This window comes from Alternaria postmessia (genome assembly GCF_024291825.1).
Source record: "Alternaria postmessia strain BMP 2775 chromosome Unknown scaffold_4, whole genome shotgun sequence".
NCBI lineage: Eukaryota > Fungi > Ascomycota > Dothideomycetes > Pleosporales > Pleosporaceae > Alternaria > Alternaria postmessia.
This window is the reverse complement of record NW_026260077.1, coordinates 516,377-540,640: the sequence shown is the minus strand read 5'-3', so window position 1 is coordinate 540,640 and position 24,264 is coordinate 516,377. Positions and strand designations below refer to the sequence as shown.

General features: G+C 51.1%; 8 protein-coding genes across 8 annotated transcripts; 3 read left to right on the top strand and 5 right to left on the bottom strand.

The window, feature by feature from the left end:
* Positions 1-222: 222 nt before the first annotated feature.
* Positions 223-1,394, top strand: J4E82_001209 (uncharacterized protein; the record flags this gene model as incomplete). The annotated part of the gene is made up of 3 exons (XM_051727525.1): positions 223-676; positions 734-1,192; positions 1,243-1,394. The coding sequence occupies 3 exons, from the start codon at positions 223-225 to the stop codon at positions 1,392-1,394; spliced, it is 1,065 nt and encodes a 354-aa protein (XP_051592838.1).
* A 1,578-nt stretch (positions 1,395-2,972) lies between these two features.
* On the bottom strand, positions 2,973-6,050 carry J4E82_001208 (uncharacterized protein; the record flags this gene model as incomplete). The annotated part of the gene is made up of 5 exons (XM_051727524.1): positions 2,973-3,245; positions 3,321-4,077; positions 4,556-4,886; positions 4,937-5,866; positions 5,918-6,050. 5 exons carry the CDS (start codon positions 6,048-6,050, stop codon positions 2,973-2,975), a joined length of 2,424 nt encoding a protein of 807 aa, XP_051592837.1.
* A 297-nt stretch (positions 6,051-6,347) lies between these two features.
* On the bottom strand, positions 6,348-11,005 carry J4E82_001207 (uncharacterized protein; the record flags this gene model as incomplete). Its single annotated transcript, XM_051727523.1, has 8 exons — positions 6,348-6,439; positions 6,493-7,018; positions 7,069-7,290; positions 7,337-7,819; positions 7,877-7,956; positions 8,012-8,264; positions 8,470-10,901; positions 10,948-11,005. 8 exons carry the CDS (start codon positions 11,003-11,005, stop codon positions 6,348-6,350), a joined length of 4,146 nt encoding a protein of 1,381 aa, XP_051592836.1.
* Positions 11,006-11,160: 155 nt separating this feature from the next.
* Positions 11,161-11,632, top strand: J4E82_001206 (uncharacterized protein; the record flags this gene model as incomplete). The annotated part of the gene is made up of 2 exons (XM_051727522.1): positions 11,161-11,190; positions 11,240-11,632. The coding sequence occupies 2 exons, from the start codon at positions 11,161-11,163 to the stop codon at positions 11,630-11,632; spliced, it is 423 nt and encodes a 140-aa protein (XP_051592835.1).
* A 271-nt stretch (positions 11,633-11,903) lies between these two features.
* J4E82_001205 (uncharacterized protein) lies at positions 11,904-12,659 on the bottom strand (the record flags this gene model as incomplete). Its single annotated transcript, XM_051727521.1, has 5 exons — positions 11,904-12,076; positions 12,125-12,211; positions 12,264-12,343; positions 12,394-12,504; positions 12,589-12,659. The coding sequence occupies 5 exons, from the start codon at positions 12,657-12,659 to the stop codon at positions 11,904-11,906; spliced, it is 522 nt and encodes a 173-aa protein (XP_051592834.1).
* Positions 12,660-13,240: 581 nt separating this feature from the next.
* Positions 13,241-15,024, top strand: J4E82_001204 (uncharacterized protein; the record flags this gene model as incomplete). Its single annotated transcript, XM_051727520.1, has 2 exons — positions 13,241-14,841; positions 14,898-15,024. The coding sequence occupies 2 exons, from the start codon at positions 13,241-13,243 to the stop codon at positions 15,022-15,024; spliced, it is 1,728 nt and encodes a 575-aa protein (XP_051592833.1).
* A 1,343-nt stretch (positions 15,025-16,367) lies between these two features.
* On the bottom strand, positions 16,368-22,854 carry J4E82_001203 (uncharacterized protein; the record flags this gene model as incomplete). The annotated part of the gene is made up of 11 exons (XM_051727519.1): positions 16,368-16,490; positions 16,553-16,748; positions 16,801-17,361; positions 17,411-17,628; positions 17,936-18,029; positions 18,215-20,107; positions 20,163-20,276; positions 21,281-21,506; positions 21,655-22,560; positions 22,627-22,710; positions 22,833-22,854. 11 exons carry the CDS (start codon positions 22,852-22,854, stop codon positions 16,368-16,370), a joined length of 4,437 nt encoding a protein of 1,478 aa, XP_051592832.1.
* Positions 22,855-23,240: 386 nt separating this feature from the next.
* J4E82_001202 (uncharacterized protein) lies at positions 23,241-24,146 on the bottom strand (the record flags this gene model as incomplete). Its single annotated transcript, XM_051727518.1, has 1 exon — positions 23,241-24,146. One exon carries the CDS (start codon positions 24,144-24,146, stop codon positions 23,241-23,243), a length of 906 nt encoding a protein of 301 aa, XP_051592831.1.
* Between the last annotated feature and the right edge of the window lie 118 nt (positions 24,147-24,264).

Here is a 24,264-nt window from a genome sequence, read left to right as displayed (position 1 = left end):
TAGACCATTCCCGACCATTGCACCAGGTAGACATATCAGCATGTCTCCACTGCACAGCGTGTCGGAATTTTTTAATCTTGCTTTATTCTCCGTCGATGCTGCCCGCCCTCCCTTTATCCTTTCCATTTGACTTTCACGAACAGCTGATTCTTACGTCCACACTGCATACGTAACCTTACCCAAAGCATTCTCATCACATTCTCCTTGAGTTACATCATCACCATGGGCTCAATGCCAGAGAAAACCATGCGTGCGCAACAGTACGACGCGCGAGACAACAAACTCCACCTGAATGAGGTGCCCATCCCAACACCGCGCGAGCACGAGGTCCTAGTAAAGATGGGCTGCGCATCCCTCTGCCACTCCGATGTCATGCTTTTCGAGCCCAATGACCAAGGCCTTATTCTCGGCAAAAACCCTGTCACTATTGGCCATGAGGGAACCGGCAGAGTAGTATCAACCGGCTCAGGAGAGGTAGCTAAGCAGTTCAAGGAGGGCGACCCCGTAGGCTTCCTTTGCGCAGTCGACTGCTGCTTTGAATGCTACGCCTGCAAGAATGTGCATAACGCATGGTGTGCGACAGGGGAGACAAAGATACAAGGATTCAGTTCGGACGGATATTTCGCCGAATACGCAGTCGTAGATGCTAGGGAGGTTATCATATTACCCGAGAACCGTCAGTCAAACTTGATAGAAAGCGAGCATTAATCGCGTGCTAACTTCACTGCTCCAGTGGACCCCAAAACGTCAGCACCTCTTTTCTGCGCAGGTGTGACAGCCTACCACGGTATTGCAGATTGCCAGCTACCCGCCGGCTCCTGGCTCGCGGTAATCGGATGTGGTGGTCTCGGCCACATGGGTATCCAATACGCCAAAGCCATGGGACACAAAGTCATCGGCATCGATATCACAGACGCTGCGATAGAAGAAGCTAAATCCTGTGGTGCAGACTATACTTTCAACTCAATGACGGACAAAGACTACAAGAAGAAGATTGTAGAGCTTACCGGAGGCGGTGTACATGCTGCCGTCAATTTCACAGCGTCAAAGAAGTCTTATGACGATTGCCCGGCGATTGTTAAGCCTGGTCAGAGTATGATCATGGTTGTAGGCATTCCGCAGCAGCCGCTTGAATTCAATGGATTGGATATTGCTTTGGGGAGGTATCAAATAAAGGGGTCGAGCAACGGGAGTAAGCAAGCACGCTATTCAATCAAGGCAATGGAGCTGACCAGTCTTTAGCATGCTACAATATGAGGGAGGCGATTGAGTTCTCGGCGAAACATAACATCAAGCCGCATATGACCGCCTTTAAGCTTGAGGAGGTGCCGAAGATGGTCGAACTGATGAATGCGCACAAAGCAAAGGGACGGATGGGTGTTGTATTCAAGTGAGAAAGTGTCAACTGTGAACACGGGACGTAACCCAACACATACGATAAGAACGTTTTTCGACACTTGCCTCTTGAGCAGTCTATTCAAACACTACCACGCCTATCTCTAATACTGCATCACACCTTTCTCTGCTATCCTACAAAAGTGTACATGAAGTACACATCTGCTCACCCCCTCCGCTGCTACTGAAAATGATTATCACTTCTCCATTGCTTGGGCCACAAAATCCGCTCGTCATAAGCCATGAACTAAAAGCGTTTGTTCCAAAGATGATCTAGGTGTAGGAATATGATCTAAAGCGGCGATCAGTAAATCAGTTGTTTCTCTGTCAAAGATTCTTCCAAGAAGTGGTTGACACAGTCCAATTTTCTCTTAAGGAGAATGTGCACCTCACCCACTATTGAGAAGTTCTTCCGGACAGATGTACGAGCACAGATCCATCACACTATTCTGAAAGAACATCAGTTGCGTATCAAGACGTCTATTCTGCCCTGTCCTCTTCCCTTCCTATCACTAACAATCCATTCAATATTGTCTAAAATAACGGACTACCTCATACAAGAAAAAAACCTAGACAGATACAGGAATAACAAACCCTACCTTGCAGCCTATATCATACCCTAATAAGAAAAGTTATAGAGATGATTAGTATTGTAGATTTCTAAGTTTTATATGTATATGTACATAGCTCTTAACATGTTCTTTTGAAGTAAGAAGTAATCCTCCTAAAAGGGATGTTTTTTCTAATACAGTGGAACAAAGAATGCATTGACAACATCTCTTTCGCCTCGAAACTTGCAAGAAAGGTCGCGTGCGTCTGAGAATGCTTTCATCGACCAAGCCACTTATCAGCTTCCAAACTTTCTTGCGCTACTACACGCGGCGTCCTGGCCGCAAAACAAGAATCGATACACAGGTGCTTCGTTAAACCCCCAGAAGTTTTCTCCTACACTCCAATACTTGATATTGCATGATTCAAAGAGTGCATCCGAACTACGCAATGGGCATGCAAATTGGAGAGCTTGCCGTCGGAGTCCTGTTTATCGCTCCTCTGCTTCTTTGGAGAGTTTCTATCTTGCAGAACTAAGGGAAAGGTTGTTCAATACATGACTTGGTCGCCTCCTTGTTAGCCTTGTAAAGGAGATGTCATCCAGTCCAGGCGCTAGGGTCATCAGATACTCAAATATCATCCATGGTTGTCTCAAAATGGCACCCTACCTAGTCTATGGAGAAAAGACTTGTGAATACCTTCTCATCTTACTCGAAACTCAATCCCTGTTCCATATGTGCAGTGAGTTTGAGTTAAGTTTTAGGGAGCAGTCTGCCTACGAAATTGTGCCGGTCTGCTGTAGTGAAGAGGGATTGTTGTCCATAGTTTGTGGTGATGATGATCATTATCTATGTTCCGTCATTGAGATTGCTCCTCCTCGTGCTGCTATGATCGAGCACATAGTCTGCTGCCAGTACGCTCCAGCCCATACGCTCCACGTGTCTTGATGCTTTTATCGTACACCGCTCTACTCCTTTGCTCCACGAAAACCACAACTTCGCTGGCCTTGTCTCTTTTATGCCACTCTCTTAGACAATGGTCTCCAACTCTCTCGCATACCCAAGAGTGTTCTCAATGACCTGATCGCTTGTAACCAAGATGTCTCTGCTCATGTATTCGTCCTCCTGCTGAGGGAAGTATATCCGTCCGTCCTTGACAACCCAACCGCATTCCTTGGCAAAGTTGACGACGCTGCCTTCCGAGTCGAGGAAGAGGAGTGATTTGGCGTCGGAGATGGGAATGGAGGGGTATGCGCGCTCACTGCAGGACGCGATTTCCTTGCGGATAGTGCCGATGAGAATCTGAGAGTGTGTTAGCAACGATCCAAGTCATGATACAAAGACAGCATGTGCGGCATGATAGTGGCAGTAACGTACCTCAGTAAACAGAGCAAACTCCTCGCCAGGCACCCTCTCGCTCTTTGTCTCGACCCACACCTTGTCGTAGCTTCCCTCCATAAGCGCTTGCTCCAATTTTATGGGATACTGAATGAACTGATCAGCCTCGAGCTTCGCGCCGGCCTGCGCAGCCGCCACCTCGAGCGTCTCTAGCAGTGTGTGGAAGCCCGCGTAGTCGCCCTCGCTCAACAGCAGTAACAGATATAGACCTGTGACCTTGCTGGAATTACTGCCATCCTTGGGTAGTGTGGACTCTGGCAGGGAGTAGAAGGGCTGGAGCTGCTGGAAGTAACGGGTAAAGGACTCGGTGTCTTTGAGGCGGATGGAGATGATGGCGCCTAGCTCGAGCGTCTCACGTGCGAGCTGCAGATGTTTCCGTGGTGTCTTCTCTTGTGGGATGAGGGCGTTGAGGTTGAGGAGGGCGATCTTGGCTTTGCCTAGTAACGAGGTCGACTGCTGGTAGTTGTGCGACTTGAGCGTCTGGTGGAGCTGCTGGAGCACGGTGGAGAGTTCCCTTTCAGCCATGGTGTGCGGTGGTTCGGTTTTGGTAGTGCAAGTCGATGATACAGAGACTGGTCGAGGTGATTGAGTGGGTCGGATTCGTGATGTGGTTGGGGTGTTTGTTGCGGCGAGTGGAAGCTTCGGTGGTATACGTCGGGAGACCGTCGGCGTCGGAGGTGCTGGGCTTAGCGTGCTCCCCAACCGCCACGCCGCGTCATATCCTCCCTCAAACGTTCTATAACGAATATATGCCATTTATTTCACTTGCTCTCAAACACGCTGAAAGAACCCATGAGGGCGAAAGCACTGTTGTAATTATTTCCCAGATATAAGCCTGACATCCCACGCGGACCAGGCACCAATACCTGCAGATGACCTAGTCGGTCACATTGTCTCAGCGTGGGAATATCACTACTGGCGGCTGGTCTGCTTTCGCGTTGGTCTACTCTTGTTTGCGATACTGCAGCTGACGTCTCGTCTTGAACGTATACAGAATTTGCCTTCCATGACCGATTGGGTAGTCAGCACGCCACGCCTTACGCTGTGTGACAGCAGAGATTACTTCTGTGGAAATCTTCTACCCTGAGTACAGTACCAGAGCAAATCAACATGCCCATGCTTTGACCGGTCCATAGTTCCAACATACATGCTACTGGTGCCTAGTATTGAGTTCCCCAAATCATGTCCTTTCCCCTTATCTCCTCCTTCCAAACTTTCCCTTCGCACCAGTCCCTGCTTTGCCTTTGATATTGAGCCTCCGATAATTTGCGTTTGCCGTAGCTTTGATCTTGCGGGCCGCCGTCTTGAGTGCGCTCTCTTTGACAGGCTTCTCCTTTGCTTGTTCTGGCTTCTTTGCGGGCACTTTTCGTCTCGGGGTATGTGAAGCGTCACTCGCGTAGTCTGAATCTCCATCCAAGTCTGAGCCAAACTCGTCTTCCAGAACCGCTGGTACTTGAGTTTCTGGCACCCCTGCTTGTTCTCCCTCTGGGTCGTCGTTTGTCTGTGGTGCTGGCGTTGGCTTGGGCTTTACAATGTTCGGGCGCACTGAAAACTGTTAGTCATGTAGCTCGTTTGTTGAATACAGAATATCTTACTTATTACACGCCGCGTCTGCCTCTTCAAACCCTTCTTTTTCCAGACCCTTCGTGGCTTTCCATCAGGCCCGAGTTCTGGTTCTTCCTCACTGCCTTCGTCAGACTCAAGACCTCGGTCTGGCCCTAAGGGCATAGCAGCTTGGCTATCTTCTATCAGTATCTGTGACGCTCTGGGTTTCCTGGGGACGGCGATGCCTTCTTCCTCCATTTCCAGTTCGCGCATTATGTCCGCTTCTTCATCAAGTTTGTCGTCTTCATCTTTCCTCATCGCTTGTATCATGGAACTCAAGCTACGTCCAAGTCCGCGTCGCATCCAAGGTGCTGGTCGTGATATTGGCTCCTCCTCCTCGTCAATAGCATTCAGCACATTGTCTCTCCTCAGGAATGCAGGTGTAGCTAGACCTCGAGTCGTAGATGACGGTGTACCCTCCTCGTCTAACCTTCTCTTCTTCGGTGTGACGAATTGGTTCAAAAGAAACCGCTTCCCCGCCGACAGTGGCGTCCGCTCTCCCCTTGCTCTTGACTCTAGTGATGTCTCACTTGCTGCATCTTGAAGTCCCCTACTCGGAGTTTGCGGCACATTTAACCCCACATCTCCTAGTACAGTCCTCGGTTTGCTTGGTGTGCCATATGCATATGGGAGCATGTCGAAGAGACCTAGAACTATCCCGTCGCGCTGGGGCGTAGGTCCTATGACGGTAGGTCCTTGTGGAGACAGAAGCTCGGCTGCTAGATCTACGTTCTCTATTGCATCACCGTCCTCTCGTTTCCTCTTCAACGGTGTAGAGACGGTGGGCTTGGGCGCGGCTTTTGGTGTTCGTTCGACATCGAGGCTCGCTCTTCGGCTTGGGGTTCGCTTCGAGGGCGTCTGCGGCGCTGCTTTGCTTGACAGTCGTACTCGTAGCTTGTTGTAGTCTTTGTACATTTGCGCTGCATATGTTCAGCATGACTGTAGAGTGACCGGAACTCTTCTGTACGTACAAATCTCGGCATTGGCCTTGATATCATCGCGTCCCGCCTTTCGGCCATTATTCTCTGCTGAAAACTTCTTTTCCCAGGCCTTCAATTCATGTCGTAGCTCAGTGCAGCGCTGTTCGATCTCATCGTTACTCATGGCGTCTTGTGTCGAAGGGTGTGGTATGGGTGAAGACGGTCCGAAGCGGGTGTAATTGACATCAATATCCCAAATCGCGGTACGCGTTACGTGCACGCGACAAAACGCCACTAGCAGGGTATCTCAGCCTTATCGGCTCCACATCACATGCACATCATTCCCAAGCTTTTAATTGGCGAGCATGACGCATCAGATATATTCTACAAAATACTATTCACAACTCCCTGCTCGCGCGCTTGAGAGCTCGAACATCATGTCGCTGATGCATAAAGGAAAGCCGGACCAAAAAGGGGGAATCTAGTAGTGAACAGCCTTGTCGTAGGTGGCCATAGCAGCCTCCTTGAACGCCTCAGCGAGGGTAGGATGAGCGTGACATGTTCGAGCAACATCTGCAATATCGTTAGTATCTTGTCACGAAACGAGAAACTGCATGTTGACTTACCCTCTGAGCTGGCACCGTATTCGAGAGCAAGGGTACCCTCAGCAATCATCTCACCAGCGTTGGGTCCAATGATGTGGATACCCAATATCCGGTCAGTCTGAGCATCTGCGAGGAACTTGACCATACCCTCGGTGTCGAGGTTGGTCTTAGCTCTTGAGTTGGCGGAGAAGGGGAAGGTTCCGTTCTTGTACTTGATACCAGCCTCCTTGAGTTCCTGCTCGTTTTGACCGACCCAGGCGACTTCAGGGTGAGTGTACATGACGGAAGGAATGGCGCCGTAGTTGACGTGACCGTGACCCTTGTGGATGTACTCAATGGCAGCGACAGCCTCCTCTTCGGCCTTGTGGGCAAGCATAGGTCCGAATGTGCAGTCTCCGATAGCGCGGATGTGGGGAATCTTGGTGCGGTACTCCTGGTCGATGATCAAGCGGCCCCTGTCGTCGGTCTCAAGGCTGATGTTGTCCAGACCAAGACCAGATGTGTATGGGCGGCGACCGATGGCAACGAGAACGACGTCAGCGTCCATCTGTGATTGTTAGCAATGCTTCTGAATCGAGGTGCTTGCGCTGAACTTACGGTCTCCTCCTTTCCACCCTTGGCGGCCTCAACGCTGACCTTGACGCCAGCGTCGTGAACCTCACCTGCGGTAACCTTGGTGTTGAGCTTGAACTTCAGGCCCTGCTTTTGGAGGATCTTCTGGGTCGCCTTGGCGATCTCGGCGTCCATGCCAGGGCCACCAATTTGGCCCAAGAATTCGACGACAGTGACCTCGGCACCCAGACGCGACCATACGGAGGCCTGTGAATCGTTAGAAATGCCTTGTGGGTCAGAGAACTGTTCCTACCATCTCAAGTCCAATGATACCACCGCCGATGACGGTCATCTTCTTTGGCACTTCCTGGAGCGCAATAGCGCCAGTGCTTGTGATGACCTTCTGCTCGTCGATGGTCAAGCCGGGGAAGGGTGTAGCCTCAGAGCCAGTGGCAATGAGAATGTTCTTGCCGCGAACAGTGGTTTCGCCACCCTCGACCAGGTTGACAGCAACAGTGTGTTCGTCCTGGAACGCACCAGTTCCCTTGATGTACTCGACGTTGTTCTTCTTGAAAAGGAACTCGATTCCCTTGGTGAGACCAGACACGGAAGTGTCCTTTGCCTTCATCATGGCGGGGAGGTTGAGCTTGACATCGTTGACTTCGATACCGCGGCCTTTTGTGTCGTGGAGGATCTGGTGGTAAAGATGCGAGTTGTTGAGGAGCGATTTTGAGGGAATGCAGCCGACGTTCAAGCAAGTTCCACCGAGGGAGCCACGCTTCTCGATACAGGTGACCTGTCGCAGTGTGTTAGCTCTCTGGACCTCGAAATCTCTACGTCTGTTCTCGCTAACCTTCATGCCCGCCTGTCCTGCCTTGATGGCTGCGACATAGCCTGCGACACCACCACCAATGATGACTAGGTCCTTGTCCTCTGTCCAGCAATCAGCAAAAGTCACCGTACCGGTCTTTACGGCAATGCGACTTACCAGCTTCCGACGCATAGCCTCGTCGTAACCGGTTCTGGAAGTAGATGTTGGATGCGCAAAATGTCTTTTGGGAGACGGGCCGCGTCGCCCTTTGGATGGCGCGGGGTGCCAGTGAGCGGAACATGGTGGAGACTACCGAAGAATCGCTACCAAGAGAAGCCGTAAAGTGTACGGCGGGGATGACAGGCGTCAATGGATGGGGCGTGGGATGGGAGATGTGGTTGAGCTTTTTGCGGAGCTCGGCCGGGAAGGTCTATGCGGCTTCCGTAGGGTCAAGTGGCGCCAAGCTGACAAAGTGCCTCACATCTACTCCGTAACATCTTCGTCCAAGTATCGCGGCAAAATGGGTTTCGCATTACTATACACGGCAAACAGAGGGTATTCTTGCGATATCTGATGGTGAATGGTCTATTACTTTCCGTTTCTCAATCTTCCTGCAGAGTGGTCGTGGCCAGTACTTTCGTCAACATGTCCATTATCGACTTGCAAGCCCACCGCACGGTCTCTTTTTCCGTCTGCTCGACAATTTCCGTCTTGCTAACAGCCTTTTTCAGGAAGAACTGCAGCCCAGCAATCATCTCGGGAGCCTGGTCTACCTCCACAAACACTTCGCGCACTGCCCGCTCATCTCGCTTGTCCTTCGATTTTGATGACTTTAGCGACTCTAGGATTGTAGTGACTAACAAAACCTCGACAAAAGTCCTGGTTTTGGGCTGCAAATACGGGAAGTTGAGGTTCTTGAGAGTAGTGATAGGCAGAGCTTTTCGTCCAATTAGTGTGCCGTACAGTTTGCCTTGATTGACCAATTTTCGAAGAGATGTGTCGCCACCCGCATCGTCGTCGTCAGAGTCATCGTCATCTGCACCGTCTTGCTTCTCTCCTAGGCTCTTGAATATGTCCCAGAGCGCAAATTGGAAACTCTTCCGTGTCTTGTGGTCTGAACAGACCTTGCGGGCAAGAACAGTGTAGTATGGATTATAGGTCTTTTCAGCGCCTGCGCAGTGAACGATGACTCGTGGAATCTCTGCCTCTTGGGATCTTTTGAGGTTGAGCTTGTTCAATCGTATCTGGGCATCTTTGAAGTCGCTGGCAGACATGATGGAGATGAAAATGGCGCGCCGAATGTCTGTGTTCATGCGATGTTCACGAGCAAGCTGCACGAGGTCGACTTCGCTGTCTTCGTCCTCAATGTCGATCTCGGCTGTAGTCTTGCCGGCTTCTTTTGGCTCCTCGGGCTTTTCCTCGTTGCCTGGCTCATTTCGCCAGCTCGCTCCTACCAGCCACCATTTTCCTCTCTTCTCCGTGTCTTTGATATCCTTCAGCCCAACGCGTAACGGCTCAGTTGCTTTTAGGTTCCTTGAGTTCAGAGTACCCAACTGCTTCTTCATGCGGATCGTATGCTCTCGAGAAATCGCAGACGAAGCTATACCCGTCTTCATCTTGTTGTTTTTGAGATCATTGATCGTCTCGATCATGAACTTTGTTCGAACGGGCAGGTTACTCTGTCCAACTTTTGCCACAGACTTTTGCAGCAAAACAACAATGTCTTTGAGTGAACTTGGATCATCCTGTCGTAGTTGTGGGCCGGCTGCTCTGACTATCCTCAACAAGAGTTCAGTGTTGATTTCCGTGAGCTCATCAAGGAAAAATCGGATGTAGTCGAAAACGATGTTACTGCCGATAACTTGAAAAGTGTACAACTCCGCCACCAAAGATATCAAATTCGAAGTCTGCTTTCCATTGCCATCTTTGTTCGCCTGGTAGTGTTGGTCGAATTCTGTGACGATGCGCTCCACTATTTGTGCACCAAAGTCGGGCCCGATGACCTTGTACACCGCAGCGATGAAACCAGCGTGCAAGTTTACAAAGGTATCCAGAAGAGCTGTGGGATCCGACAACATGCTAGCAAGTAGGTCGACCAATGTATTGTTGACGTAGCCTCGAGGGTTGTTTTGGTATATATTCTCGATGTCGCGTAGAATTGACAATATGTTGGCTTCTGAGAGTCTGTTGAAGAGACCTTGAATTTGTCTTTTGAGACGTAGCAAAGCCTCCGTGTCTGACGAGGGAGGTGCTCTCAGCGCAGGCGGTATGTACTTGGTTGGTTGAGCATTTGGCGCTGCAGGGGCGACGTATGGATTCTCTCGTATGCGCGGTTGTTCTGGTTCCGCGTCCTCCATGTCGTCGTCCTCTTCAGAGCCAAAGCCGTCATCAGAGCCATCCTCTGTCTCATCATCCTCATCGAAGCCCGCCTCTTCAAGGTCCAAGTCCTCATCATCTGATTCAGAACCTTCCGACCCGCTGTCATCTTCCTCACTCGACTCCTGACCCAGAGCTTTCCGCCTCTTGCTTGCGAGCCAATCATTGTCCTCATCCCTCTTCCTCTTTGTAGGTTGTACCTCTTCTTCGTCGCTAAAATCCCCAAGGTCGCCAAATATGTCGTCCAGGCCATCATCCGCTCCCTTGGATCTCTTTTTGCTCTTTACACCTAGCTTCTTCTCTAACTTGGCAATGTCGGCATCATCTTGCGCAAGCTTCTCCCGAGCGGCGCGTGATAATTTGGCAGGTGGCGGTGAGGCATCTTCAGGCTGTGGTGGCTTCGCTTTGAGAATGCTTTTCAGCGGCTTGGGCGATTCTTTCGCAGCTATCGGAGGTGGTGTAGCGTCGGATTCGATGTTGTCCCAATCTATTTCCTCTTCCTCCTCCTCCTCATCGTCGTCGTCGTCGTCGGCTTCACGGCGTGGTCCCCGGCCATTGTGTGGATGCGATGGCGCTGGTCGTCTGACCTGCTTGTTCTGGCGTTTCTTCTCTACACGATCAGCCTTGCGCCTGTCTTTGCGATTCGGTGGCCCATTGCGCGGACCGTTTCGTCGCTTGTTGTTGGCTGGATCTGCTAGTGTCAGTAATAAAACATCACCAGGCCATGTCGAACACACCTCCAAGCTGGTTTCGCAGCTCAACGGGCAGTTTGGGCCCTCCGAAAGTTGGGCGCATATTGAGATGGTCGAGACGTTAGGGTCGCAAAAAAGTTCGAGAAGTCGGAGTTTGGGTGAGAGATTTCCCCGCGTCTCCGCTCCACGCCACGGCCGCGGGCATCCCACCATGCGACCTACTACATGGCGCGCATAATATAGCACACGACTTTCATTATGGGGCGAGAACACTTAAGCAACGACGAGGTACGATATGTGATTTTATCAAGTGCTTGTCAAATACTGACCTGCCCAGTTCTTCACTCGGCTTGCCAATCTCTTCGAGTACACGCGCACCAAAGGCCACGGCAGCGTCTACCTAGTTCAGAAGCGCATGACCTTCGACACATCTGCTGCACCACCACCAGCCAGCAAAGTCGCCGATGACCCGTTATGGGACACACATCCTGAAGAGCCATTGCCTGTCTTGATCCGCGCGCACAACAACAAGAGCAGCAAGAAGGCGGGAACCGACAGGGAAGATATCCCTAAAATCGAGTTGAGCACCGTCGTCAAGCCAGATGACTTGGACGGCTTCTATGCGCGATATGCTGAGGCTTGCAAGGCTGGCATGAGCGGACTGAAGAAGCGAGATAAGAAGAAGGCGAAGAAGACGAAGAAAAAGAAGAAGGGCGAGACCAAAGTGTGAGAGCAGCCAGGCACTATGATACCATCAGACACGCAAGGGGCACTTCGATGTTACAAAAGCATCGGTTGATTGATTTTGAGGGCTTGCGCGGACAGTACCACGAGCATGCCACTGGGAGAGGCTGCCGAAACGAGTCGTAAGGATGGCGTATCTGAAGAGATACAGCATCAGCAAAACGTGGCTTCCCAAGCGCCAGAGACGCCAATGGAGTGCAGCACACCAGAAGACAGCACTGAATAATACCTATACTCTACTGTCTCCACGTTTGCTCCTATAATTTCTCATCTTTCTCTCTGAATGACTTTGTGCTCAGAGGCAGTGGTTGTCCCAGCCACATCGCTCTTTGGGTGTGGTCTCTCAACTCGTCATCAGTATTAGGATGGACCAGAACAGACAAAGGCCCCCTGTTGATGACAAGCCAGGGAATGAAAGCACCAAATTGTTCTATCCGTCGTCAGGGAAGGTTTCAGAATGAACAGTCGCCGTACATACCGGGCGTGAATATGTTAACCTCAAACATGGCAACAGGATGAGGGCCAATAGGTCGATCCCATACTCGATAGATGCGCAGCTCAGGGACTTGTGTTCAGTCAGCGTATGTGCAAGTTGGAAGTATGAATCTCGTTCTCACATTCGCGACGTATGCGTTCCCACAGCTCGTTGGCGAATTTGACCTCTTCGTTATCGGACTGGAGAAAGTAAATGTGGGCGCTGGGTACTGTCAGATACATGAGCAATCGACTCGCCGCGTTGACACCTACTCAAAGCCCCCTCGTATGCCGTTGTCTAGAGGAGCTACGAAAGACTTATACGCTTCGCTTATCATCTCGGCTGGTGGATTCAGATACGACTTCCCGTCTGCAGCCTTCTCGCTATAGATTGTGAGTCCTTGTCTCAACCACGAATACCACTGTAGTCGACATATGATACAGAAAATATGTCAAGGAAGAACATACTCTGGTAGTGCCTCAAGGCCTTCATAGCCCTTTAGAGGAGATTCGTACTTGTAGAGATTTGGATCTGCCATTGTTTAATCGAATACTATGTAAGAGAATATCTGCGACTTTTCTGGCGTACCAAATCACTGTTATATATGACGTGATAAAAAACAGTATGCACTGGAGGTTAGGTACCCCGTTTGTCAGCGCGGAATTAGAGCAGCCTCGGCTTGCAATACCTAATGCAGACATGTTTAATTCAGGTACATTCATTAAGCCTAAGTTACCGTCGCCACTTGTAAGTTCCAAGTCTGGTGAGTCGTAGCCACAAGTTGGGACGATGGCGTGAGACGCGTGAGTTGTCGGCTTATGCCGAAGCGTTATGTCCTATGCAAGCAGCAAGTCAAGATTAGAGATTTGTTCTCGAGCCGAACAGATAGGCGAAATTTGGCGTCTGGAAATATACATAGACGGCATTGATATGACATTTCACCGACAGATAAGGAGGCGGCATTGGGAGTGTGAGTCTTATCGATACATTATGCGCTTCACATGGGCGCGCACGGAGCATTGTTGGAGGGGTTCTTGACTCACCCCGCGACCACTCAAGATATTTCGGAGCGCGACAACGACCCATTGAACACGACTCGAATCTGCAAATACCGCAATCATGGCCGAGGCTACCTACTACATCGATGAAGATGTCGGTCACGATATCCCAGAACAAACCGGCGACGAATCACTTCCCTACAAGTCACTCGGATACGCTGTCCTCACGCGCGGCGAGACGGCAAAGTTCCTTACACGCAAGAGCGTCACCGGCGAGGTCGCAGAGGGTGCGGATGCGACATCGAGGCTAGAGTGGAAGGAAGCCGCAAAGTCGGCCATGAAAAAGGCAGTCAACTACGCCAAAACACAGAAGAAGAAGCAGGAGAAGGACCAACAACTACTTGCCCAGCGCATGAAGGAGGAGCATGATCGCAACAAGGTACTGGACGAAGCCAAGAAGATTGTCTTGGAAGAGGACAAGAGCTTGCCTGCGCCCATCAGGATCAAGCTCGACGACACCGACTCGAAGAAGATCACACTAGGAGATGGCAAGGATACAAAGGGTACACGAGTACGCGTTTTCGGCCGTGTCCATCGTGAGCGAAGACAAAAGGACGTCATGTTCGTTACACTAAGAGACGGCTACGGTCAGATGCAGCTCATCTTCACCGGCAAGCTGGCAAAGACCTACGATGCCCTCACTTTGACCCGCGAGACCAGCATGGAGGTCTTCGGAGAGCTGAGGAAGATCCCCGAGGGCGCACACGCACCCAACAACCGCGAACTACACGTCGACTACTACAAGATCCACGACGGATGGAAGGCTGCGGGTGGCGACGATGCCATCACCAACAGGGTATCAAAGGACACTGAGCACGCGACACTGTTGGATCTGCGACATCTCACCATGCGCGGAGAGACGGCGTCCAAGGTCTTGATCGTCCGTGATGCTGTCGAGTTTGCGTTCAACCAGGTCTACAAGGAACTTCGGTTACGCAAGGTCAGCCCGCCAGCGCTCGTCCAAACCCAGGTTGAGGGTGGTTCTACGCTTTTCAAGTTCGGCTACTACAACGAGGAAGCATACCTCACCCAGTCGTCTCAACTATACCTTGAGACTTGTTTGCCATCTATGGGTGACGTCTACTGTATTGAGAAATCTTTCCGTGCAGAGAAGTCACTGACACGTCGCCATTTGGCTGAGTACACACACGTCGAAGCCGAGCTCGACTACATCAACTTTGATGATCTACTGAACCACCTGGAGGAGGTCATGTGCCGTGTCCTTGAAGTCACCATGTCCGACCCTGTCATCAAGCAATACATCATGGACCTTAACCCCGAGTTCCAAGTACCAGAGCGGCCTTTCAAGCGCATGAAGTACCAAGACGCCATCGACTGGCTCGTCGAGAACGGGATCCCCAATGAAGATGGCGAGCCGCACAAATTCGGTGACGATATCGCCGAGGCTGCTGAGCGTCGCATGACAGATATCATCAACAAGCCTATTTTCCTGACTCACTTCCCCGCCGAGATCAAGGCTTTCTACATGCTGAAGGACAAGGACGATGCTAGGGTTACCGAGAGTGTAGATTGCTTGATGCCTGGTGTCGGTGAAATCGTTGGTGGCAGCATGAGGATGGACAACTATGATGAGTTGATGGCTGCATACGGAAGGGAAGGTATCGATCCTGCGGCGTACTACTGGTACACTGACCAGAGGAAGTAAGTCAACCACCATACGCGTTCCATCAGTTTGTGCCTTACTAACATAACTCCAGGTACGGTTCTTCTCCCCACGGCGGTTACGGTCTTGGTCTTGAGCGCTTCCTCGCCTGGCTCTGCAAGCAGCACACCGTCCGCGACTGCTGCCTGTACCCTCGCTACTTCGGTCGCTGCAAGCCTTGAGCGTAAGCCACACGAATTTTAGCTTCACGTGACGTTGTCCCGTAGCTCTTGCTACAGAACGAGATGAGATATGAGTTGATTCGCGTGATGCGGTTCCAGAATAGTCAAGCTACCGCATTGCCAGTAAACATAGCCTTATCGCTGCATTAGGTTGAGACGATTGGACGAATCATGGAATAAATCATACCCAATTAACATGTTCAATCCATCTTATTTTTCTTATCTACTTCTGGTCAAGGATAACACCGCCTTTTCGATGTGCGAGCAATTCCGTTCTTTCTACTACAATGTGTTTGACAAAATGTGCCCCAAACAGAGCCGCAGTATTCTGTGGTCTTGCGTCTAGACGATACAAGATGGTATATACATTTGTCAGCAATGTTTGTTACTACTTAGCAAAACCGAACGAAGCTGAGTCGACATGGACTGGTGAGAAGCTTCACGACGGGTTATTTATCGTGGTATATGTGCACAGTGTCTGACATGGTGGAACCTTAGGAACCCAAGTCAGCCTGAAACAAAACTCTCTTGGTTGTCTATGCCAACACCCGGGTAGCTGAGCTACATTCTCGCTTCTCACATAAGATCCAGATGGGGCACAAAACGTCAAAGACACAGTAGACTTCTTGTTCGTCGCCTATGTAAAACTACATGCCTTCCTGAGATGTGCATCGTAAATCCTCCTAGGAGAATAGCGAGTAAATATGCAGGCCGCGTGACACCCGCGTCCTAAACTAGGCAGAAAGTTTGCACTTGTCCCTCATCCATCTTGCTCGATAGAGCACCCTAGAAACGCCATGGAACAGAACAAAAGCTCATCACCAAGAGCTAGGAATGTACAAAAAGTACCCGATTCAAACTCCTCGCTATGCAGTTGTGGTACAGCGAAAGAAATTCCCTGTCAAAAGTGCAGGGATTTGACAATATATAGCTGTTTGTACTTGGAAAACGTATGGGACAAAACGAGCGCGCAATATACGCATCGTGTGCAAAATAACCCACCAAAACAAGGATGCGGAGGACCAGGGAGGGAGCTTTTTTCAAAAGAGACAAAAATCGTTGACGTGTCGGACAAGGACCGTGCCGCGCGTCCGTTAGCGAACAAGTGTCATGATCGAGTACGGAAGTTAGACGAGCAGAGCTGAGCATTCCAACGCCTCATTCACAGCCTGTCTTGGAGGTATGCACTACCTTGATGAAGATACCTTGTGATGATCTGACGTAGTTGAGCTTTAGGGTTGGATAAAGGCGTCGTGGGGGTCCAGATGCGTCCATGTTGTGCGGTGGCGTCGCGGCAAATAAGCTAAATGATTAGGTTCAGATCCGGTGTACTCGACGGGTATTCAAGCTCCAAGTCGTTGCTGAATGAGCTTCTGCAGCATCTCCAAATGCGCGCGTTCGTCTGCTGAGGGCGGCGGCGGATCTGCGTTGGACATGGCTGAGGAGACAGCCGGGGGAGCTTCGGACTGTTTCACGTGAATTAGCGCCGATGATCAAAACAAGGCCGGTGGGCTACAGGCAGTCTTACAGTGAGACCGAGGATGAGCGCATGGACTTTGCCCTCACCCAGGTTCGTTTCTGGCGTCTTGTTTGCCAACTGTGCCAGAGCCAGGGCTGCCTGCTGCTGTGGGAATGGATACGCGATGAAATTTTGCATCGACGCTCTGCGCCGTGATGCAGTGTCTGCAGCGTGTCGAGCTTCGACCTTCTTCCCTACACGGCCGCTACAACGCATTAGTGATCAGTGTGATGACTTTCTGATGCGACTGCACATACCTCTTGACCTTGCTGACGAAGTCAAGGATGAGTCCCTTCTCGGGGACACGGAAGATCTTGGAGTTGACATCCTTAGATTCATTGTCGCCGAACACATAATTGCCTTCGCCATCAGTGTCATCGTCAGGATCATTTGTGATATCAATCAAGCCGTTGTTACGCATACCACGTGAGAATGTTGACTCAACGTATTCGGGTTGCTTGCGCACTCGGACTCTACGTGGCACCCGAGCTACCGGCGCGGCATCGGCCATCTCAGAATCCCCATCTTTAGAACTCAAATCGTTCTGCAGCAGGAGACCACTGCGAAGGTCATGTTCGATATGTCGAGGACATCTCCAGGCGTCCCGCTGAGATGCTTCAAGGCTGATATGTGGCGGGTTAGCGAGAGGTGGGTCGACGCAGTCCAAGTGCCAGTACGCGTGGCAAAAGTCACACTTCAGCATTTGGCGCTTGTTACCACTCGACACTCCGCACTGCGTGCATAAGATAACTTTGTGATCAGCATCAATGAGCTTGGTGTATTCAGGTCTCTGGTAGCCATAGCCACTGTTCTTCGCCCTGTTGTGATGTTAGTGCCAAATCACGCGACGAAACGCGTCACACTTACAGCGGAAACTTCTTGACCTCCTCAGAGTACGAGCCATCGGGACGTGCAGAAACGCCCTCGAAGTTATTTTGGATGTCTGAAGGCAGAGCAAACGCGCGAGGGTTGGTACGCTCGAGTTTGTTGAAGAGCGGACCCAGACTGGGATACGAGTCCGCGGAATCGTCGGGTGCAGCAGACTTTGCGTTGCACTCGTAGCAGTAGAACGCTCCATCTGGAACCTGAGTTCGTGGCGGATCGCAACAGAGAAGATGAAAAACGCGTGGACAGTTTTCGCAGCATACAAACTCGCCTGCACCTCTACACGCAGAGCAAAAGTCGTCGCTCTCTGACTGCGGCGAGTTCTGACATTCTGTTAGAGGTGAAGAAAGGACAGAAAGTGGAGGAGAATATGGAAATTTGAGTGGCGTGATGTTTGTAGTGAGCAGCATTGATGTTGAGGATGAAAAAGATAAAATGTGGTTGATGGGTTGTGTGGTGAAAGAGGAATGGTGTGGTTGGATGCTTCGGAATTCCAGTGGCACTTACCGGGTCGTTGTCATCAGGCCCCAGCTGTCTCGAACCGCCACCGCCAGTAAAGGCTACACCAGCAATAGGTCCTGCATCTCGGTTTTTGACCGGCCTATACGTGGAACGTTAGCCCTGTAATGACTTGATGGTGTGTTGAGGAATGTACGATGCGAACACGTGCAAACACGTAGAGCTTGCTCAGTCGACGCCTTACAGCCCTGTGCCAAAGCGGGTACATGCATCGACCAACACTGAAAAATGACAAGGATGCTGAGAAATTGAGCTGAAAATACTTACGATCGTTTCGTCCTCGCGCCCTGTCCGTTAGTGAGCTTGACCCGCTTAGGTGCCGGTCCCATCGCAGGCGTTGAAGGGCGCGACGACACAGCCGGTTCGAACTGAGGTGATGAGAACCGTGACGGATCCTCTCGTATACGCTTAGTACCATGGTTTGGAACCCGCCCAGCGCGTCGCGGTTGATCAGAATCAACAGGAGGTCCCACCGCGATTTGAGACTCAGTTAGAGACTCTGTCTCAAGAATCTCGTCATCGAAGCGGACATCGGAGATGGGAGGAGGAATTTGCTCAAGTTTCCGGATAGGCTGCTCATCGACCATAGCTTTTCGCATCTCATTGAGTCGCTCATCTTCCGCTTGCTGCTCCGCGGTCGGTGGCTGTAGCTTGTGGGCATGCTTCCCGAATAGCCTCCCAGCATTGCCTTTCATCTTTTTAGCAGCACGTGCAGCCGCAGGATTCTTTCCTTTCTTTGGAGCTACAACTGGCGCAGGTGCAGTAGATTTTCCATTGACCTGCACAGGCTCTGGAGGGCCTTTCTGGACAATCTCTTCATTGACATCTGATAGCTCAGAATCGCTCGCCCCAGTGTCCGGCGTCCTTGCGGCTGGAGTTGGTGCTGTAGTAGAAATTCCTCCGTCCAGTTCCATCGCAGAATCCGGCGCCAGACTTCCATTGGTAGCGGTTCGTTTTCGGGGCGACTTGGACTGCATCCTCGGCGTTGACTCAGCTGAGGTGTCAGCAGTCGCTGGAAGAGCGGGTGCGGTACTAAACGGATGAGGCGGTGCTTGGCCTGAATTTTGATCAAGAGCTGATTGCAGTGCTTTGTGCGAAAAGTTTGTAGCTGAATTTGTAGAGTTCATGAACTGTCTATCCTGGTAGTCGTTGACAGCCGAAACAGAGTCATCAGGAACGATCTCACTACTGGCCCTTGGGGATGGCTGCTGACTGAAGAACGAGGCATCGTGATTCATCGCAGCTTGTTGGTCAAAGCGCCTGTCTTTGCTCAAGCCCAACCTCGTCTTTTCCTCCTGCTTGAACTGCTTGATGAATTTGCGAAATCGGTAGAGCTGTTCACTGGTGCTCTTTCCATGAATTACTGATTCGATAGCGTCTGCCAAAGCGGAGTCTGTTTTGCTCTGCTCGTAGGCGCGCCGCAAGGCAATGCCCACGTAGCGCTTGCCAGTGTGACTGTTGGCTTTGGAGATAGCATCATTGACAGCAATCTGGATACGCTGAGTCGCAGCTTCAACGGGCTCTGACATGGAAACAGCTTGAACTGCTGGACTAGCGGAAACAGAGGTGCTTTTGGTGTGGCCGTTCTTGACGGGCGTCTTGCCATTGACAGGTGTCTTACTCTGCACTGGGGTTTTGCCCCTGACAGGAGTTTTTGACACCTTCACCTTCTTCTTCGCCTTCGTCTTGGGCTCGTAGTCGTCGTCCTCGTCGTCTTCAAGCATGGGAAAGCCAACCGGCATCTCGTCCTCCTCTTGCCGCTCCGAGTCGTCCGGCTCGAGCTCAGGAGCTGGAGTGACTTCTGGCGTAGACCCAACCTCGTCACCTGCAAAAACCGCGCTCTTCCCCAGTAGCGAATGTCGAGCAGTGGGCGGCCCGTCGAGAGCGCGCGCGCGCTGTTTGTCCTTTGCCTTTGGAGGCACACCGAGGGGGGCCATATTCTCCAAGACGCCGTGCCGCGCAAAACCGTGCTCTTCGAACGATGGGGCGAGAGTTTGCGGTTGGGGTTCAGTCCATTCGGTGATTGATCGTTGCTTCTTCTCGTTGGTGTGCTCGCTTGGAGTGCCGGTAGGTGAGGCGAAGGGCGTGGTGCTGGACCTTTGTTGCGATTTAAAGTCGCGCGACTCCCGGAGAGACTTGCGGAGGGCCGGCATGGCGAAACTACAGTTTGGTCAGCGCGCTGTAGCAGATACGAGCATGACGAGAGTTACTTCACGTGTTGTCCGAGAATTCAAGACGCCGCAATGCCGTGCCCGTCGTGGTGGGTCGGTAGTGCGAGAATGAGAGTCGCTGAAGGTTGTTCGAGGGTGCCCTGGACGCTTGGACGGGCCTTCTTATTATGTCAGCCCCCTACGCAACCGCAAATATCGCAGTATCTTGTAGGATCTCCAAGTTATATTTGCGGATAGACAGAGACTTCCTCGATCGGTTCATCGATTTTGAGTCTCAACAAAAGTGGTGTATCGTCGTGGTGGTGGTGCAACTATTCCAAAGGGAGTCTACAATACCAAGTCCGCTTTTTTCTTGACGTGCCCATCTCACCTTCACCAATCGCAACCTGTAGATATCGCCACGCAATTCCTGAATCTATACTCATACAGAGACAGTGTACGGCCATGTTATCTGGTGCTGCTACAAAAAAATCTTGACGGACAAACAGTCCTCGCATCATCCACTCAGGGGTATTCTCTGCATACCTATTTTGCCTTATCTCACGTTGTGCCTGACTGTCTACATGGACAATGTATACGCCCTGTCGTCTAAGGCGATCAGGAAGCCTTGGGAGATTCACTATAGTCACTCTATCCGGCGCATGCAGAACAATAGCGTATGGGATAGACAGACCTGAACGAAGACCCGAAAGACGACGCGATATAGTCTACCACTTGCTCCATCCTCTGAGACTAATACTCCGCGCATGAAAACTGTTTGTTGCAACAGTGTGTTTGTATCCCGTGGTCATAATCGCCGATCATCGGGTATGCTGAAGCCATGTCTGGAGGCTAAAGACGCGTTGACATGCACGGTCTCATCTCGCAGATCATAGGGGCACATTTCGAGCGCGAGACTGTTATACATTATGTGCTGAATCAGTTTCAACAACCAAAAGCTATGGTAGATGACGTCCGGAGAACTGATCTTTCTTTTTTGTGAATTGCTATCGCTTCTACATAATCATGTGCATGACCATACGATAAGGCATATCAGACCTAGGTCAATTGCCGATTTTGTTTCCGGGGCTGCCGTTTTTGCGATCTCAAAACAGTCCGTGTCATCCAGGTTCATAGTCGAGAGGCGGGTATGGCGTTACGGTTCCCTAGAACCTACATCTACTCTTCGTCATCATCGTCCTCCTCCTCTTCAGCGGCGGCACCGCCCTCAGCGGCCTTCTTGGCAGGCTTCTTCTTCTTCTTCTTGTTCTTCTTTGTTGAAGTCTTGCCAATAGGCTGTTCCAGAATCTTGAGGATCTCCTCGTCCTCGATCTTCTTGTCAGACTTGTACTTGGAAGTGTCAATGGCAGTAGGTTGAGCTAGGCGCTGCATTCCGTTCTTGGTGATTGCTGTTACGATGTTAGCTAACAAATTTGCCTGTGTGATGCTCTACATCCAGCAAGATGGTTCATGTTTGAGAGATCAAACAAGCGAGCACATCGGCCAATATCGGACATCTCCTGAGCAAGGAGCGAGCAGGGGAATCCTAGAACTTACCAACAGTTGAGAACACCCTAGCTACGGGCTGGTTGTCCTTGTCAACGACGACTTCGTACTGGCGAAGTACACCGGTACGAACACACTCGACAACACCAACCTTGGCGCCCTTCTCGTCCTCCAGCTGTCGCAGACTGAAGGGGAAGGTACCGAACTTCTTGACTACTTCAGACAAGAGGCTTCGCGAGGTAGGACGCTTGAGCTGATAGGTGGTAGCCGTACGTCGGTGCAGAGTAGTCCTGTTGCCATTGTTCTTGACCTTGCCGCTTCCGAGACTGACACCCATCTCAACACCCCACACCTCACCGACCTCAGGAAGACCGTCACCCCTGACACCTTCACCAGGCGCAAGGATAATCTTCTTCTTGGATTCTATCTCGTTGTGGTCGAATTGCCAGATGGTAGTGCTCTCGACGAGGTTGCAGCCGTAGGCCTTGACAACCTTCTCAAGCATGTTGGTCATCTGGCTCTGGGTGTAGGGCTTCTTTGTTGCAGCCTTCTTTTGCTCCTCCTCATCGCTGTGGGGGATCAAGCTTGGAGGTACCATCAACCTGAGCAGGAGCTCGTTGGCGTAGTGTGTAGCCAGAATGAGATCTGCCTCGCGTCCGGTGACTTCCTCAGCGGCGCCAACAATGACATTGTCGCAAACAATTGCGCAGAAGCCATCGATCTGGGCGCCCAACTGAATCTTGACAACCTCTCCCTCCTTCAGTGTCGTGGCGGCTTCCTCGGTGTCGGACTTGAGTGGTGTGTACGGGGTGATATAGGCGCTCGGGGAGATGGTGGTGCAGTGTCCAATGCCCTTCACGACCTTCTTGCCCTTGTAGACCTTGGCAACCTCCTCGTCTAGGAGCTTGTCACCGCGCTCACAGAGCTCGACAATGCTGGCATCGGCGGCGATCCATCCTGAACCGGTCAGTTTTGTGTCTGTTTACGCGCGTGAAGTAAGCGCGAGCTTGAAGAGCATCGTACCGGAGACTTCCTTGAGGACTTTCTGGGAGATTTCGGCGGCGACCTTGTACTTGGTGATAGTATCTGGGTTCGCCAAAGTGTAGTCTGCAATATGGGTTAGCTCCTGCGACTCATTGACAAAGACAAAACTGTGCTTTAAGCTATGTCTCTGTCTAAAACAGCTTCATATGTCGACGACATGCATAGGGAAGGAGGATTGAGCTTACCGACAGCTGCGGTTTCGGCCATCTTGAGTATAGTTGAGTGTGGGAAGATGGGCTGGAGCTAGAATTGGAGTGGTGCGCGAGGTCGTTCCTGTGTTCACAGACCAGCCCCTCAGTGGGGTGGTTTCGAGCTTTCGCTTAGCCAAAGCCCAATGACGACGATCGCCTGACAACGTCACACTCGACCTGCTTTTCTTCCCAAAGTGAATTAATCTGCCTGGATCTAGACGTTAGGCTTGTGATCATCTGGGCTACGGTGGGTGAACTCCGTATCTGCTGCATAACCGGACACAGGTGAAAACGCAAAGCAATTTCACTATTGTCAGGTAGCTGTCAATTGTGTACGCGTGTAATCCCATACTAATGACAGTCTTGATCCAGACAACCTTGGAACGAAGCAAGAGCCCAACCTCAAATCTTGAGCAATCCATCTACAACAACAGCCCGATGATCACTACCATAAACCCCATCCTCAAATTTATTCGGCAAAACACTATATCCCTCAAGCACCCAATCGCTCTTTCCTCTCGGTCCCACAAAAACAAAGTCAATCAGCGTCTTCGTCTGGTCATCAAAATCCGTAAACGTGTTCGTGTCCCCGTACAGCCACTTGGCCTGCTCCTTTGTGTCTTGCATGATGGACGAACCGTTGTTTAGAATCTTGTATGCTTCGCCAGAAGTCTCAGAGTTGAGGTCGCCGGCCAGGAAGAAAGGTAAGGTGGAAGACGAAGTATTTGAGGTGGGCGAAGTGACATTTGCAACGACCTTTTCGATGATCTTCGCAGACTCGCGGCGCGAGATAGCGCCTGCGTTGTCAAAGTGCGTAGACATCGCTACCATGGCTTTTTTACTTTGCTTGTGCTTGAATTCGCCCAAATTGAGGATGCGGACAGATCCCGCGTCCCAGCCTTTCTTCCCTACCGCTCCGTTCTCGTTTAGCCAAACGGTCTGCGATGTCACCAGTTCCCAGACGGCTTTCCGATAGATGATAGGACTGTATTCGCCTTTTGTTTTGCCATCGTCTCTGCCTACGCCGATGTAGGCCCATTCGTCGCCCAGACCGGTCATGATATCAACTAGCTGCTCATTGAGTACTTCTTGAAGACATATGAATGATTCTGGGTTGTGTAAGGTATTGTAGTGTAGCTCATTAAGGATCAATTGCTTGCGTGAGGACCAGGGCTTTTCGCCTGTGGCTGGCGGGTCGGCGGCATAGCGTATGTTATGGGTCAGAATCCGAATTGGGAGAGTGGCAGCGTGAGCTTTCATGATGAGGGTGACGAGAGTAGTGACGAGAAGGGCTACTTTGAGCATCATGCCGGCGGGCTGAGTATAGCCGGAACCGAACACGTGACAGAGTGATGGCTTGAGGCAGAGACGATATGCTTTACGTAGGCAATCTTGAGGGGAATTCGGGGCTGCCGAATGAACAGAG